The following is a 17,369-nucleotide window of genomic DNA, read 5'->3' on the forward strand; positions in this document are numbered from 1 at the left end:
ATCGGTAAGCTAGTATTTGTGCAGATTGAAGAGAATCACTATTGTAATCACTCATTAACATTGCAGCTTAATTGAATTCATTTTTCTTATACATTAAGACGTGATTAAGGAGAAATTAATCCGTCATTAAGTCTCTAAGAATTGGTTTTTCCTCACACATATGCATAGGGTAAGTCTGCATCATCTAATTGCTAGGAAATAGTTTAATCATACTTAATCCAATTCTCTGGTAATTCTAAATAGTGAAATCTTAATTATTCTTGATCATGCAAGCCGAATAATTATCTTAGAGCCGGTTCCCATAGGATTATGTGCCATCCTTAATGATTGCTTATGAAAGAAATCTAGACTCTCATATAGGAGGGATTAATTGATGTCACTAATCTACCCATTGGACTGTTATGATGCTTGTGAACCTTAGCTCTTTCTCCAAGCTAATCATTTAAAGTAGTGAGAAATGGCCCCGGTTAAGAGGACGCGCTTCGGTGGTGCCCATGATCGCGAAGCAGGAACAAGTAATGTCAACGGAAAGGGGAAGGCTCCCATGGACGAGCAAATACCGGCCATCTCACGGGCCATCGATGAAGAAGTGGAAGAGGTAGACCATATTTTTTTCAAGTTGTTTAAATTAACATTGCATACGCTAGTTAGGAATGCTCATATCCCCAAACATGTTGGAGAAATCCGACGGAAACCTCGGCATTGAAATCATTATACATTAAGTTCTAAAGTAGGAAGGTAATGTTTGATGGGTATGATGTTTGCAAGAGGAAAGAATGTCTGCTAGGAAAAATTTAGCTCAGCATGTTCATTTTATTTCCAATGTTGAATCAGTCCTGACCCCCCTACTGATCACAGGGGGTAGAGTTCCTCGTTAATGTCTCTTGAATCCACGACTTTCTTTCTATGCGGTGGATACCCACGACTTGCTTTCTATGCGGTGGGAACCCACGTCTTGCTTTCTATGCGGTGGGAGTGTCCATGACGTGCTTTTTATGCGGTGGACATACCTAGTTGTATGGGCAGCTAGGCGACAACGGGAGGAGTGAACTCTCGCTGAAGGGGGGATGTTGTACCTCCAGAACATTGGAATTTTTATGAATAAGTTTGAGTAGAATTTTTACTAGAATTCTGTCTTGGTGTTGTTTGCAATACTGGTTGAAGGGCTGTTTTAACGAACCATGTGATTCGGAATCAAACAAGGAATATTTATGTTGAACAACCTTTATGGTAGTAATTAGGTCACATGATGAAGTGTGAGTGTGGGGGTGGAAAGTGGGGGCTTGGCTCGGGTTGCCAATGCCTACGAGATGGGTGGTCCTGATTGGTCGGGAACTCTCTATCCCCATAGTGCTTACTCGATATTAGTAACGCTCATTGCCCCTAGAGCGGGGAATTCTCGAGAGTACGTGCCTCTGAAACATGGGGAAAAAGGCACTCGAGGCTTCTCTCCTCTTGGAAGGTGGGTCTTAGGATCGTTAGATAGTTAAGTACGCTTCCCCTGCGAGGTGGAGCTAGATCTCGTTGCTAGTAGATCCGAACTCGACTCACTTTGTGATGAGAGATCGTCCGCTAGTGAACCCTGAACCATTTTGTTTGCTTCCGCTATAGATCTAGTGGCCACCAGGTTTACCATCAGATCCGTTGTTTGATACGACGGGGTGGGGACCTCACATTTGAAAGGCAGCCCTGAAGAGGAATTTGGCCTTCAGCCTTATGAAATGGTTCTGATTGGAGTACTGATGTAGCACCTATCAAGCCATGCCTTCCTTACTAGTTCTCTGGTTGGGAGGTGAGTCTGATGTCCACCCATTACGTATCTAGGACTCTACACCGATGGCGGCTCTGTCCGCACACCTGTACTGGTGTGGGCTCATTGGTATGGGACATCGGTTCTTGCGATAGAGGCTAGCCCACTAGGTGCAGGCCCTCAGGCTTAGGGGTGAGGCCATATTGTCTCTATGGTTGGGAGGTGAGCCCGATGTTCGCCCATTGAGTATCTAGGACTCTACACCAATGGCGACTTTGTTCACACACCTGTACTGGTGTGGGCTCGCTGGTATGGGACAACGGCTCTTGCGATAGAGGCTAGCCCACTGGCTACAAGCCCTTAGGCTCGAGGGTGAGCCCATATTTGCGCTATGGTTGGAAGGTGATCCTGATGTTCGCCCATTACGTGTCTAGGAGTGAGTTTAATTTACGATTGTCTTGTCTGGTCACCACACTTGGACTCTACACCAATGGAGACTTTGCCTGCAGAGCCCATATTAGCTCTATGGTTGGGAGGTGAGCCTTATGTCCTCCCATTATGTATCTAGGACTCTACACCGATGGCGACTCTATCTGCACAGCCATACTGGTGTGGGCTCATTGGTATGCGACATTGGCTCTTGCAGTAGAGGGTAGCCCATTGGTTGCAATCCCTCAGGCTCGAGGGTGAGTCCATATCGACTCTATGATTGGAAGGTGAGCCTGATGTCCGCCCATTAGGTATCTAGGACTCTACATAGATGGCAGCTCTATCCACACACCCGTACTGGTGTGGGCTTAATGGTACAAGATACCAGCTCTTGTGGTAGAGGCAATCCCATTGGCTGCAAGCCCTTAGGCTCGGGGGTGTGAGTCCATACTGGCTCTATGGTTGGGAGGTGAGCCTGATGTCCACCCATTATGTGTCTAGGAGTGAGACTCATTTGCGATCGTCTTGTGTGATCACCAAACTTGGATTCTACATCGATGATGACTCTGTCCACACACCTGTATCGGTGTGGACTCATTGGTATGGGACACCGGCTCTTGCGATAGAGGCTAGCCCACTGGCTACAGGACCTTAGGTTTGGGGGTGAGCCCATATTGGATCATCTTGTGTGATCACTGTAACATTTAATGGCCTAGTAACTTGTGTGTAGTGGAAAATAGCATAGACATAGTGATCATTTCATTAGAATAGATTCATAATGAGCATAGCAAGAGTGCTTGGATGGAGAGAGAAACAAAAAGCATAACACCTAGTTAGATAGGCATGAACAATACTTCAAAAGAGAGAGAAATTAAGCTATTGACAACAGTTGAGGACTGGATTTACATGGAGCCGATTCCCCTTCCAAAAGGCTTTGTATTATAGGTTTCCCCCATCAAGGGAGACATTTTACAATACAATTCATTGTGTTCCTTCAATAAGTAGCTAGTGCAATGAAGATGGAAGCTTCAAGCACTAGGCAAACACTTATAAAACACAACATCAATTCCCTCACGGTCTCAGACCCAAGACCTCACACACCTTTGAAGATGGTGAGAGCCAGCGGGGTATGAGAGTAGATTGAGAGGAAGGAGTAGTCTTACGAGAAAGAAGTATATCTCCTCACTTAATCACTCATAATAGCTTAGCATAGCTTAGTAATTAGCATGGTAGAGGAGATGAGCATGCATTGGAGCTTGGTTCTTGGTTGGATTTGCATCACAAAGCCAAGAGTTGTTGGTGTAGGCCTCCCTTCTCACAAGCTTGGAGTAGGTGATCAGCTTTCCATTAAAGCTTGAGAAGGAGAGAGAAAGTCTTCTTGCTTCACACATGAGATTGTGTGAGTGTGTGTGTGTGATAATGCCTTGCCAAAATCAACCCCCTCTCTCTCTTGGTCGATCCCTCTTGCAAATTACTCATGTTGGCACCCCATTGGACCCTGCAAAGCTTAGCCAATGAATATTGGGAGCTGACATGTGTCCACTATGCCCTTTGTGTAAAGGGGCTTGCATGAGTGTGTGTGTGTGTGTGTGTGTGTGTGTGTGTGTGTGTGTGTGTGTGTGTGTGTGTGTGTGTGTGTGTGTGTGTGTGTGTGTGTTTCTCTCTCATCCCCTACTAAAAGGGCTCGCCCCCCCCTATGTAGGAGCTTGCAAAGACTTTTTGGCACACTACAAAACATCCATTTCCACTAAGCTTGACCATTGGACACAACCTTTGAATTTTGGAACCTTAGCATTTTGGAAGTCTTAATGGGCTGAACCTTAGGGTCTTTAAAGCCCATTGTTGCACATTTCTCTTTTACAGATGGTCCCCCCTTTGGATCCCTATTTTCCCTCCTTTGGATACCTACTATGGCCAGTCCGCCAGTTAACCAATATTCTAGCTTTTTCTCCCTTGGTACTTCCCCATATTAAATGACCACTTTAACATGAGAAAATCATTTAGGAGAATTAGATATTAGTTATTATGACAATCACTCTTAGAAAATCAATATCACGATCGTTATACACCGTAGTAACAACGTTCCTATACTCTGGAAGATCCTGTTTACTTTTGAGGATAGCAATAGCATTATCTTCTTATACTTTACCATTAATAGAAACAAGTTGAAGCATGAAACTATACCTAGTATTGATGTGAGAAGTAAGTAGTACCTTTCCTCATGATGAGTGAGGAAATTGAACCTTCAGAACAATCTTTGCAATTTTCATTCAAGCTCCGAAAGTTTATGAATTTCTTTCCATGCAAGAGTGGATGTACTCATACCGGCAATATGATACATAAAATTATCATTGAGAGCATTGCCAAGTGCAATGATGGCAAATGGTTTCTTGTTCCAGTCGACCCACCGTTGTTCAACTTCCCAAGTGAATGGACATTGTTTTGTATGAGTTGTGAGACTCCATAAGCTATCGTGGATAAGGTGAAACCCTTGTTTTACCTACCATGAATTAAAATTCATCACATCAAACTCGTCCAACTTCAATGAGAGAGGTGAGAGAGAGAAGTATACCAGCCAAAGAAAAAGAATCTCTTCTGTATGAGAAAAGTGTTCCTACATCCTTTATAATAATGTGTAGCTCATGCATGAATACTATAGTTAAATGAATGAAATGAATGGCATGGTTTAACGGTTGCATCTTATGTTAAGAAGAGATATTCCTTGAGGCTCACCACATCCTAGAGATCAACTAGCAAAAGTTTTAGCATATTAGAATCTCAATCCCTACAACAACAGACTTTACAATTATGTAGCCTAGTAAAAGGCTATCCTAGTAGCTCAGCGTTCAATCTTCTTTGTACATACATACGAGTCTTTCCAATGTATATTAAGAAAGGCTACAAGAGTTTACAGCATTCCTTCATGGCTAAGAGCCCATGGTATAACAAATCTATAGTCAAAATACACCAAAAACATGCTTTAGCACATGTTCCTCTCCACCATAAACCCAAAGACATACTCAATGGTTATCCAAACAAAATAACAAGTTTTTGCATATACCTCGAAAGACTTTATCTCTTTAAGAATCCAAAATATACTAGCTATCTAGAAATGAGAAACAAAGTAAACAATGATCCCAAGTAACAAATTCATTTTTGGCCAATGGCTCATCTTAAGGAAGCAACAAGATTCAACCAAGGACGTTTCTTATAAGATGTGGAGTTGACTTGCACAAACATGTGTCTTGATAGCACAAATTAGTGTAAATCGATCTTACAATCTCAAGCTTTGTCCATTTCAATGATACCAAAATGATCAATTATTTGTCCCCAAAAAGTTGGTCTAACGGTAAGACTTTGGCTTCTCACCTTACGCGTTGCAGGTTCAACACCCCCATTGGGTCCCCTCTAGAGAGACACCTTGTGCTCACCTTGTGTTCACATTGTTGGGGCTCTTGCCTTGAACAGTATCCTCCTCCTGGGGTGGGTCACCCAAGGAGAAGGTTCCTGGCTTGTTGCTACGATTTCTCTCCCACTACATGTGGTTCATCAATTAGGTGGGCATGGTAATGCCTACGCGTGGCTCTTGCCCGATAGTACGCGGCCTTTGATCGACCATGTTTCACGGCTAATATTTGGAAGGGATAAGCACCTCTCCCTGTGGGCCCTCTGGTGAGTTGAGAAAACAAAAAGATCAATTATTGTTGGGACAATAGTTTCCCTCAAAAAAACATATTCTTGGAATCAAAATGGGGACATCCTCATGATGTTTGTTGGACCTCAAGTGCTTAAGGATATGTGAAGGTCATGGAGGATGCACATATTTAGGTATTGCATGTTGCTCCATTTGTTGCTTTAGCTTTGTCATGTCTCCAAGAAAGTATTTTCGCACTTGCTCCCCCATCAAAGTGCCTTCCTACAAGCTAGAGATTGCCTCTAAGTAAGTTTCTCTATACCTTCATGTGGACTCTAGGCAATCATGGTGTAGAGCTTTTGAGAACACATCGATCGCCAAAGTATCTTCCCAAAGGAATTTTCGAGTAGTCATTTATTTCCCCTCAAACCATAATAGATCCACTTTCTACCATTTACTCTTGAGATTCAAGGTAGCAAGTTGGTAGATACCTTTGTCCTCACTCATGAAGTTTCCAATCACTCATGAAGTTCCAATATCTATGTAGTTTCCAATCACTCATGAAGTTCTCAAAGTCCTGGCCTAATCCTAGTCCTCCATGACCGAATCTCTAAAATTTTGGGTGTTAAAACTTCACATCATCAAATTTAATCAATAACGCTTGGAATACTTTGAGGAATTCTAGCAATAATTGCCCGAATGCATCTCGAACCCTCAAAGAGCCTTTTAGACTTTGAGCACTACTCAAGCATCCAACCTCCATCCATTTCTTGGTCTCCATGAGGATTCGGTGTCTTGAGAAGTTGATGAGTTGAGGATAGTAGAAAGTGGGATCCACTTAGTTTGGTGGTGTGGTTACTAGTAATGTCATCATGGTGCTTCTTGAACCACTTATTTCTCCGGTAGGGGTTTATGTGTCACAAAACCCTTAAGACATTATTCATTTCCTTCTTGCAAAGAGCCCATACCTAATTTTGATGTATTTGTGAGTGTTCACTTCTAGTCTCTTTTCTTACTTGGCCTTGATAAGATATCTTGGTGTCCTTACTATGTGGGGAGGCATATATTCTTTGTTACAATACTTGCATAGACTATGGATCTTTGGCATACAATGTATCATTTTTTTGTGGGGAGGGCCAAAATGTAAGAATTGCAATCTTCCTAGCTGTGTATGGATTTGGCCATTTTCCATCATCATCTAAACCCATGGTCTAGATCATAGTTTGCCTTGACTTTTCTTTCTAGTAGACACATGCAAAGCTATTGTGTATAAAGGTGCTTGCTTGGCTGAATGTGGTTGTACTAGAACTTGTTCTTATCTTTTGAGAGCTTCTTTCATTGGCTTTAAATGTGGAATTTCCTTCGTGGATAGCATTGTATTGATTTTTTTTCGTAGGTTTCTCCTCAAATGACACTTAATACGTTGCCTCCATTCGTGTTTGCCTTTTGTGTCTATGTTTTTTTTCTCTCCCCAAGGGTTGCTCCCTTGGATAGATCCTTTCAATATGTTCTAGCCTTGGCTATCATTCAAAATTTGGTATACCAATCATATTAAAGCAAGGGTAGGTTAAACAATGATGTTGGCTTGATTGTTGAACTATCCTCCTTGCTCACCTTATTCTAGGTTACTTGTTTCACTAGCTCTAAGCATGGTCTCATCAAATTACTATAACCCATATAGGTCTGAGTGTGTAGTCATTGGCGTATTGCTTTTTTGGGACGGAGAAGTTTTGTGCATGAAGCTATAAGGGGACTTTAATCTCTCGACTTTATAGCTTGTCCTAAGTACACTTATCGCGAATTGTACCTCTATAAGTCTATTGTTTATGTGAGTATGTGCTAATTCTTAGAGATCATACTACCTCTTCCTCTAGATGTAGCACCTCTCTAACCATCTCCAAGAACACTTGAATCCTTGAGGGCTGCAAATTTTACAAAAGATCACATCATCTGCAAGCTATGATTCTTGGAACCCCCTATTTATGACTTGGATAATGCAAATATGAGCCCTCTTTCTACTAATGCACTTCGAAGTGAAAATTCCCTCTTGCGAGATTTGGTCTTATTTACATTATATGACCTATTATAATCTTTGAAAGTCATTATGGTTATATATAAAATAACCATCTATTGGGATACTTTAATCCTTGAGGGATACACTCATTTAGAGAGGAACATATCACCTGTCACCTGCATGCTACAATTCTTGCAACACCCTATTTATGACTTGCATGAAGCAAATATAACCCTTCTTTATATGCTTGTACACTTTGGAGTGAAAATACCTCTCATAAGATTTGGCATGATTTGTATTGTATGAGCTATTTTAATCTTGAAAATGCATAGTTTGCACGCGCACACACACACACACACACACATTTTACTAGATTATCGTATCTTGCTTCTTTACCTTAAGCAATGTTAGTTGCCTTGAAAATTGATGGATTTCTCATTGCTAGTAGGCCTCAAGAGGCCCTATCTTAAATCAAAGTCGGGATGCATTGGCAAATGGCCACATATGGAGAGATGTTCAGTCCTAATAACTGCATGTATGTTTCCATGCATGTCATCAATGCCACAAAATTTTATCAAGCAAAGATAGGAACTTCACCATGCCTTATGAAGGCTATGCTTGTAGCATCAACTTTTCTTTAAGCTCTCAAGCGCTTTCAGGTGCCGTTGTGCTCATATGAGCTCCATTTGAACTCAAAGACAAAAGGTGCCATCAGAAAGTTGTTACATAAAGACCATTACTCACATATTGCACCTAAGATCCTGATGATACCGAGATTATTCTTGAATAACTCATTAAAACCTTCCATATTGCAGCTCAAAGCAGTAACCATAGCTTATGTATCATGAAAACGAAAATCCAAAAACAAAAACAAGTTAATTATTGCTACCGTCCATTATCTCCAATCTCATCAAGTGTTGTCCATCTAGAATATATTTGGCTTTAACTTGTTTTGTGGTGAAAAAAATGTATCCTTGGATGGTACTCACAACTTACTATAGTGCAAAGAGCACCACCTATCTTCATATTCATAAGCACTACATCGATTGACAAGCATTATAGCTTCTATTTTCTACCTATCATATCCATAAGATATGCTCTTCATCAACAGAGGTTAAATGGAAAAATGCACACTCCCTCTTCTGAAAAAATTATAAGTTAACCTCCATCAAGAACTTGGGGCAGAGAGGTGGATTGAAACAAAATTCTTGTGTAAAGGAGCTTTCCCACTCTCTGGGACACCATGCAAAAGCTGAAACGAGCTAGATTCGATAGTTGTTTGAAGAACTTTCAGAACTTCTCTTGTGATCCACTTTGAGTGCCACTTCACATCCCATATTGATTCACCTATTGGTTAGTTCCGAAGAGGTGCGTTCTTGCCACGACATCCTCAGAATCAACTTCTTCAATGCTTTATTGGGTGCCTCTTCAACACTAAGAAAAGCAAGTCAAGTTTATTCTGAGAAGCCAGAATACTTAGCATGAATCAGCTACCTCCTGTGAACTTGCAACTTGCACTTTGCAGTAATCTCTTTACTATTTGTAACTTGTTATTTCTTCTTTGATACCATCAGCCAGACCTTTCACATCATAGTTTTTGCCAAAAAACTTAATGAAGTCCATTTGTGGATCCATCAGATACCTGCCAAGAGCCAAGTATTGGTATATTGTGATATCCTCCAGTCAAACAAAGGCTCCAAACTAGTGAATTATGTACATTACATGATTATTGAATGATCGACCAAGTAATCTGAACCCTCTTCTTCAGTCTTCATGTAGTATACCCGAAACTCTCGAGCAACCTGTCTGATGTTGTCGAGCGTTCCAGTTAAACCTATCAGTCGCGGATGGAACTCTGCAATAAAACAGAAATTCTGAAGTTGGACACACTCCAGTTCACTGACAGAGCAGAGATGAAAGATTACAAAAACAAACTACTCGAGTAAGTTTGGGTTGCTTGCATAAGGCACTGCTCAAAACAAACTAGACCAAGAAAGTACACAATCTATATTGCACAATCTTTGAGACATTCTCCACTCTTACTGTAGAGAGGATTTATAATTACAGATAAATAAATCATTATAAAATACTCTAACCATTAAGATTGACAGAAGTTATGTCAATTTCACCAGGTACAAGGTCTCAGAATGTTAGGAAAAGCTCATGATTATGCCACTTGACCTTTTCTTATCCCAAGTTTTCACTTGAGCGTAGTGATCTCCGGTGTCCAGCAAAACCCAAATGCCATCCTTTCATTCTCATAACAACTTCCAAATCGAACATTCCCTTTAAACTTCTGTGAACAATTCTATGCTCTCCTTAGTACAAAAGAAATCCATAATGAAGGTCCTCGCTTACATAGCGGAGGTCGTCTTCAAAAATTTGTAGCAAATGCCTCGTTCATCTTTCTACATGCAGATAATTCTGATAGAGGCAAGTCACTAAGCCGCTTGTTGAGGCTCGTCATCCTAAAGAAAGATGTCTGCCCTCTTGTGCTACAAAAGTGGGATCAACCTTCAGGCACGGGGTCTTACCGCCTAGCTGCTAGTTCACAGAGAGTTCAATTTCACTGGGAATTGCCATAGAGTTATATTCACTATGGGTATGCGGTTATATTCCTCTCCTTCACAAATACCTCCCATCTTTTCCGCTTGCACACACATCTGATACATTTATTGGATTTCACCATCATTACCTGTCCCCTCCATTCCTATGCAATTAGACCTGCTGTTGAAACAGTTGGAGGCAACTTTCTCCCTCAGATCTCCATCTTTTACACCTGCCATCTGAGATTTTATAATACCCTCTGCATTTTTATTCCTGGTGGTTTTCTCCCTCTATTGGTGCCCTCTCCCCTGAGTCTCGTGATCCTGGACCCTCATTCAGCAGCATTCTGCTAATCTAAAAAGTTTCTTCCATATCCCTTCATTACATGAGCCGATCTCCACCTTCCTCGTCATCACTCAGCATTCTATGCATGTCCATCGCAGGAGTGCTGTTCTTGGGGACTCTGTTCAGTACAAAGGGCCAATGTGCTCCGTCAGCTGCTTGTGTTCAACCGGCCGCCCAACTCACTAGCATAACTAACCTTATTCTTTATCTCTACCCATAACTTAGTAACAAAGCTACATGGTGAGCTGCAGTGATCACAGGAGGCTCCACCCACATGCTGTGTCTCTCCTCTCTCTCACCCTCGCTGTCCATGCCTCTCGTCGTGAACAAGTGGTATCAGAACCAACGGTTGTCTTTGGCATCGTAGCTTTGCGAGTTACAGATTTGATGGTGAAGAGAAGGCCGGTTGTGAAGACACAGGGTTTAAAGTTTGAGGAAGAGAAGAGCTTGTGTAACAGCATTGTCACGGGGATTCCGCTCCGACACCTTCTCCTTCTCCCTACACTTCATTTTGTCGGTCCAGTTCAGTTATTAAGTTTATTTTGAATGCTAAAAGTGTTCCAAGCGTGCAGTGAACAACGTCGTTTTTTTTACTTTTTTTTCAAGGACGCAAACTCTATCAGAAGAGAAACTAAGAAAGGTTTAGATTATGGCGGTTCAAAGGTGTCCACACTTGTCTGGACCCCAAGTTTGACAGCTTGAGCTGATATTAGCAAACTATGCCTATGTGTAGCCTATGAGTAAAGGGTGAACTATTCCAGTCTGTCCTCATTCTCAAGAGCTAGGACAATGGCCATTGTGACATGTGAGCCTTGTCTGAGCTTAGATCTGCAGTGTACCTTGCCTTGACAAAAAGTCCTCAACAAGGTAAACCTCAATAGGGAAGCCAATATTCACATTTGTTATCAAGCATGTAACAAGCCATAGTTTCCATGCCTAGCATCCAAATTGCATAATGCAACATGTATACGGTGTCACCTTATGCGCAAGCTCAGTTGCCATCCAGACTCTTTCTTTATCCTGTCACATGCACGTAATCACCGACAACATGCATATTGGACACTCAGCTTTCACCATGAGAACAAATTGCCCCAAGACAAGCTTCTGCCTCTTTTTTAATATCAGAGTGTTAAAAAAACACGAGGGTTGTCTTCAACTCGATCCAGATATGCTAAAACGAGATGAATAGGATAGTGTGAAGCAGCAAGGACACATACGATGTTAATCCAGGTATGCTGAACGAGATGAGCAGGATAGTTTGAAGCAGCAAGACCACATACAATGTATTAACAGCTGCACTGTGCAAGAAATTGTTCTTTACTCAGCAAAGTGATGGCTACTATGATCTTAGCACTACACCCTAACAGGATTGCCTATATGGATCCCTTTCAAAAAATGCTTAGTTGTATAATGTCTGTTATCAGTTTCCAGTTGTGTAACAACAATTTGCATAGAAGATCTGCTTTTATGCTTTAGCGCCGGCCTCTTCCTTGTGTTTATATGACATTTACTATGCCCTGTCTTCACTGTAGGAAAGAACAAATGGCCACAATCACTAAACCGAGGACTCATTGCAAAACTAATGGTGCTACCATATACTTAATGAAAGCCACATATGACTTCAGGAGAATTTGACAAAAAACATTCCCTGCAATTAATCATAATAAACATACTCACGGTATGATTAAACATACTGAGGGCCGAGGCAATTGCATCTAGAAAACAGACCTTTGACATATTCTCGAACTTGTTCCACATTATCTCGCTCTGGGTCAACAGAAATAAAGACCGGGGTAACACGAATGCCATCTTTCTTTTCTACAAAAGAAAAACGATATATTAGAAAGCAAAAAAACTGTCATTTTTGGCAGCCTAAATGTTGTAAATGGAAGACATAGTTACCCAGGACATCTATTGCCTCGGCCATTTTCTGCATCTCATCTGGACAAATGTCTGGACAGTGGGTAAAGCCAAAATAAATCAAAGTCCAGTTACCTTTGAAATCCTGTTCTGTGACTGCTTTCCCGTCATGATTGACAAGATTGAATGGCCCCCCAATGGCTGCTTTGCCTACTCCAGGACCCGGTTTAGCCTCTTCTTTAAGATCTGCAGGAGCAAGTCATAGAAACGAAATTTTATGCCCTGCATATGTAGGAAAATATAGCCATTCGTGCATGGATGTGGGCAATAGGAGCACTATGCAAATTGAGTATTGTCAACTGCATCTCGATTCCAACAAGATAAAAAGCTGACAGAAAAGAATCAGACAATGCATTAATAAATAAATTTTCAAGGGCAGCATGTAGACATATAATGGTAGCATTCTCATCACTTGGCATATGCAATATGTATTTTCTTCTCTGACATTAATTTTCTAATGGAGAGAGTGTAAGGCTGTGCACAGTCTTTTCCATATTTAACCAGGTAAAGTCTTGCATTGAATGGAAAAGCCCAGTTATAACAATGAAATTCCTTCCATTCATGCATCTAGAATGAGACTTGTGTCCATAAAGTCACCAATAGATAAACAGGAAATCGCAATAGATTCATAAATTGTCTGCAAATAACATATCCTTTATGATGTTTTAGCTCTAACCCGAACAGAAAAAAAAGTCCATAACCAGCTGTATATTTGAGTATCTCCTGAATGAAAACTTGAGAACTTGCATACTACTGATACACCAATTCAAAGCAATTTTGCTTCTTCCAAAGCTATTTAGCTCTCTTCTGTAGGATAACAAGCCTTCAACCAGGCATACCTGTAATGAGACGCTTCTTTTCTTGATCATAGTAATACACCAAGCCTGCTCCAGTTCCCAGCAAAAGGCCCAGGGTTAGCCATGACACAGGCTGCACAAAATTGTTCCTATCAACAAGGGTCTTGATATGCAGGAAATGCTAAGCCTCCAAATGTAAAGAATGCAATCCTTCCAAGAAATCTTCAGAAAAATAATGTTCTTTTTCAGAAGTAGGCACCTTCGGGTTTGGAAAGCTGTAAAGAACCTTCAATAATAAACCATTAGCCATGAGGATGCACATGAATCTTGAGCTTCTCAATGCAATTTTCCCTATGCACCATCTTACAATATACCCATTCATCGAGAAAATGTTTGCCATAAAACAACAGAGATGAAAAATCAAGCACGCAAGTCGCTTACACTTCCTCTAACACTCCTTGCTTCTGGAGGAGGGCTTGGTGGAGAGTTTTGAGTATCAGCACTTCTGTCATTAGACTCTGCAGTTGTCTCGCTTTTATCTGCCAGACACTCTGAAGAATTGTGCAACCTTCTGTTGAACCTGGTAAGAACCAGCTTCTCATGTGCCTCTTGTATCTAAACAAATGAGTTAAAAACCAGTGAGTTCTGCACACCAAGTACATAAAAACAAAGTTCAAGACGAGTCAAACCTCAACATTCAATGTTTTGCAATCAAGTAAAACAGGGGTCCAAGGATAAACTAGAAACCAAGATACTCACTGGTTCACCTGCAGCTATTGCTGCTGGAAAAGGTCATTCATCATTTCCAACCTTTTTGTGCTGCTTATGGATTGAGGTGCTGGCAGACTTTGTGGAGGAGGAAAAGGCTGTGGGTAATCACAGCAGAAATATGTGTGGCATTGATGCAACGCGCAAATTTTGTTGTGCTTTTCTCAGATAAACATCAGAATCATGGTTTGCACTGGCACATAGATGCTCTACGAGAATGAATTCAGAGGAGCCTCACAGTCAACATAGGAACAATCAAGGTTATAATCCTTTGTTCAATGGGCAAGGTGAGACTCACCCGAGCGAGCCTTCTTCTCTTTTACTGAAGGTCTCGAGGTCTGACTTCATACGTACGCCATGTGGAGACCTTAACTAATAGAAATTCAGAGTTGTTAATCAGACAAGAGAGTCCAGAAAAAGCATAGAAAGGGTGTAATCACTTGGGCAGTAGATGCATCAAATGAGCACCAGCAGTGGCACCAGATGGCAGTTAGTGACCTTGGGCACTAACATGGCAGTGCTGACAAAGCACTACAACATGGCACCTAGGGGCTGAAGAGCTAGTGGTGGATAACTTGAGCAGGCTTAGGCAATGCCAAAAAGCAGAGGCAATCCTGAAAGCAAAAAGTTCCAAATACTGAAACTGCAAATAAAGCAAGTCACAGTGCTCGCACACAGATTTTGGGGGTGCTCGCTTTTGGCCATTTCAGAGAGCACCTTTTGGAGCCCATACATTAAGGCCAAGGGCCTCTTGCTTTTGCAGATTGGAAGTCTTTGTGAAAATACAAAGGGCTACACCACTTGCTTGAGTGAAACTCTTGAACAAACATAATGGTACTCTTGAATCAACAATAAAAGGGGTGTCAGGGCTAGTCCCTCTCTTCTGCAGGTGGTGGTCTCGCTTAAGGGTGAGTAAGTGTCAAGTGTAGCAGATGATAAACGTAACATAGAGATTAGATATCACACTTGTTACATCCCCAGACATCAGGATGGGCACTTGAGCTATGTCCGGCCAAGTGTGAGGATGGCCCTAAGGTTAGGGCGGTTCAGGAATCCTACAAATAGGACCCGAGGCTCATTTGTGACCTATCTGGTGTGATCACCATACTTGGGCTCTAGGCCCTTGGCAGCTCTACCCACACACCCGTCTATTGTGGGCTTCGTGGTATGGGACACCAGCCCTTGAGGTAGAGGCTAACCCATTGGCTGCACACTCCCAGGCTCAGGTGTGAGCCCATTATGGCTCTATGGCTGGGAGGGGAGTCCAATGTCCGCTCTCTACGTTCGTTGTGTGTGAGTATGGCTTGTGGCGTGTTATGCGTGCAAGATGGATCCGACAAGGGACTAACATTGAGAGTCCAATGTCCACTCTTTACATTCGTTGTGTTACACATGACATGTCACAAGCCATACTCACAATGTAGAGAGCGGACATCGGACTAACGCCTGAGGGTGAGCCCGTATTGGTTCTATGGCTGGGAGGTGAGTCTGATGTCCGCTCTCTACGTTCGTTGTGTGTGGTATGGCTTGTGTCATGTCATGTGTGCAAGATGGATCCGGCATGGGACACCAGCCCTTGTGGTAGAGGCTAGCCCGTTGGCTGCAGGCTCGGGGTGTGCCCGTATTGGCTCTATGGCTAGGTGTTGAGTCCAATGTCTGCTCTCGACATTCGTTGTGTGTGAGTTGGCTTGTGGCATGTCATGTGTGCAGGATGTTAGTCCCTCGCAAGATACATCCCACACACATGACATGACACAAGCCATACTCACACACAACGAACGTAGAGAGCGGACATCGGACTCACCTCCCAGCCATAGAGCCAATACAAACTCACCCCCGAGCCTGGGAGCCTGCAAGCAGACTCATTTCATTCCAGTGAAGAAAACAGTCAAGCCGGATCACGTAGCGAGACTGTTTGTCACAAAGTGATGACGTGGCGAACAGCAGAAACCCTAATTTCTGGCTGAAACCCTATAATTCCTGCAAACCCTAAAATCTACCAGAAACCCTAATTTGCAGCAAACCCTAAAATCAGGCTGAAACCCTAATTCCTGCCGAGGGTGCCACGTGGCAGAGCAGTACGGAATTCCGGAAATAATTGCGCCGCAATTTGCGCTGACAGCTTTTTGGGCATTGCTTTTCTCCACGCTTTGTGTGTGTGAGAGAGAGAGAAAGATATTGCTTTATTTTATTAAAGCCACGGATAGAGAGAGAGTTTGTGAGGCAAAGCTTTTATGCTTTTGGATTTTGAAGCTTTTGGGGCTCTGCTTTTGGGCATCCCTTGTACTTTTAAATACGTGGTGAGGGCTTCACTTCTCAGAGGATCTGGACGCAGAGTCTGAGAGTGAATCCCAACCCACTCTCTTGTACCTTGAACTGATTAATATAAAAAGAAATACCGAAAGGGGCGCCAGTCTTTGGGGCCAATATCTCTAGGCACGGAACTCCGCCGGGCTAGTGCAAATCTATTGTGATCTGTGAATTGTTTTGAAGTGGTTATTTGGTGTTGTCGCGGTTGATTCTTGACTTGGAGTGTCCAAGTCTCTTACAGTGGTATAAGAGCACGGCCAATTTCTCTTCTACGGGAAATCCGATCCCCGATTTTTTTTTTCTTCCGCGGCACCTATGGCTTCAGGCAATGATCAGTCGGCTCCCTCTGCATCTGGAGATGCGGGCAAGGATCACAACGAAGATTCCGGCACGGAGTATGGCCCGCCTAGGCCTACTCCAGCAGAGCAGCAAGAGATGGAGCGTCGAAAATTGATTGATGATGCAACAAAGATGATGCTCAATTTTGCCAAGGACCCGAAGATGGCAAAATATATGAACCCGACCTCTTTGGAAGAGGTACAGACGGAGTGGCAAAGAACCACAACACCACTCCCGAAACCCGCTCTCAAGAAACCTTCTGCCTCTAAGAAATACACGGAGAAGGAATTGGAGAACGAGGTTGATGCACGGATTGCTCAGCTTTTCGACGTGCAAAAGAAGGACCAAAAGCACGGCAAAAAGCTGAAGAAAGGCACTGACTTCCCGGGATATTTGGGTCGTCGATCGACATTCGACAAGGCAAAGAAACTGAAGAAGCGCGTCAAGTTTGAAGGCTTACCCAGTTCTTCTTCTAACAGTTCTTCTAGCTCTTCAGACTCGAGCAAAGACGACAAA

General features: G+C 42.4%; 1 protein-coding gene across 2 annotated transcripts in view; it reads right to left on the bottom strand.

Annotated features, from left to right (window-relative positions):
* Window positions 1-8,684: 8,684 nt before the first annotated feature.
* Window positions 8,685-17,369, bottom strand: part of LOC147421481 (cytochrome c oxidase assembly factor HCC1-like) — a 55,921-nt gene continuing 47,236 nt past the window's right edge. Inside the window, exons 3-8 of one of the 2 annotated variants that reach the window (XM_086503188.1) lie at window positions 13,878-14,051; window positions 13,479-13,569; window positions 12,715-12,825; window positions 12,448-12,537; window positions 9,550-9,682; window positions 8,685-9,469 (exon numbers count right to left, since the gene is read on the bottom strand). In XM_086503188.1, coding sequence (XP_086359314.1) covers window positions 9,364-9,469; window positions 9,550-9,682; window positions 12,448-12,537; window positions 12,715-12,825; window positions 13,479-13,569; window positions 13,878-14,051 — 705 coding nt within the window. In that variant the 3' untranslated portion in view covers window positions 8,685-9,363. Of the gene's footprint in view, window positions 9,470-9,549; window positions 9,683-12,447; window positions 12,538-12,621; window positions 12,826-13,478; window positions 13,570-13,877; window positions 14,052-17,369 lie in introns of both variants that reach the window. The other variant, XM_086503187.1, reaches the window with a different exon arrangement.

The sequence above is a fragment of the Adiantum capillus-veneris genome, chromosome 27, assembly GCF_014529385.1.
Source record: "Adiantum capillus-veneris isolate H3 chromosome 27, ASM1452938v2, whole genome shotgun sequence".
Taxonomy (NCBI): Eukaryota; Viridiplantae; Streptophyta; class Polypodiopsida; order Polypodiales; family Pteridaceae; genus Adiantum; species Adiantum capillus-veneris.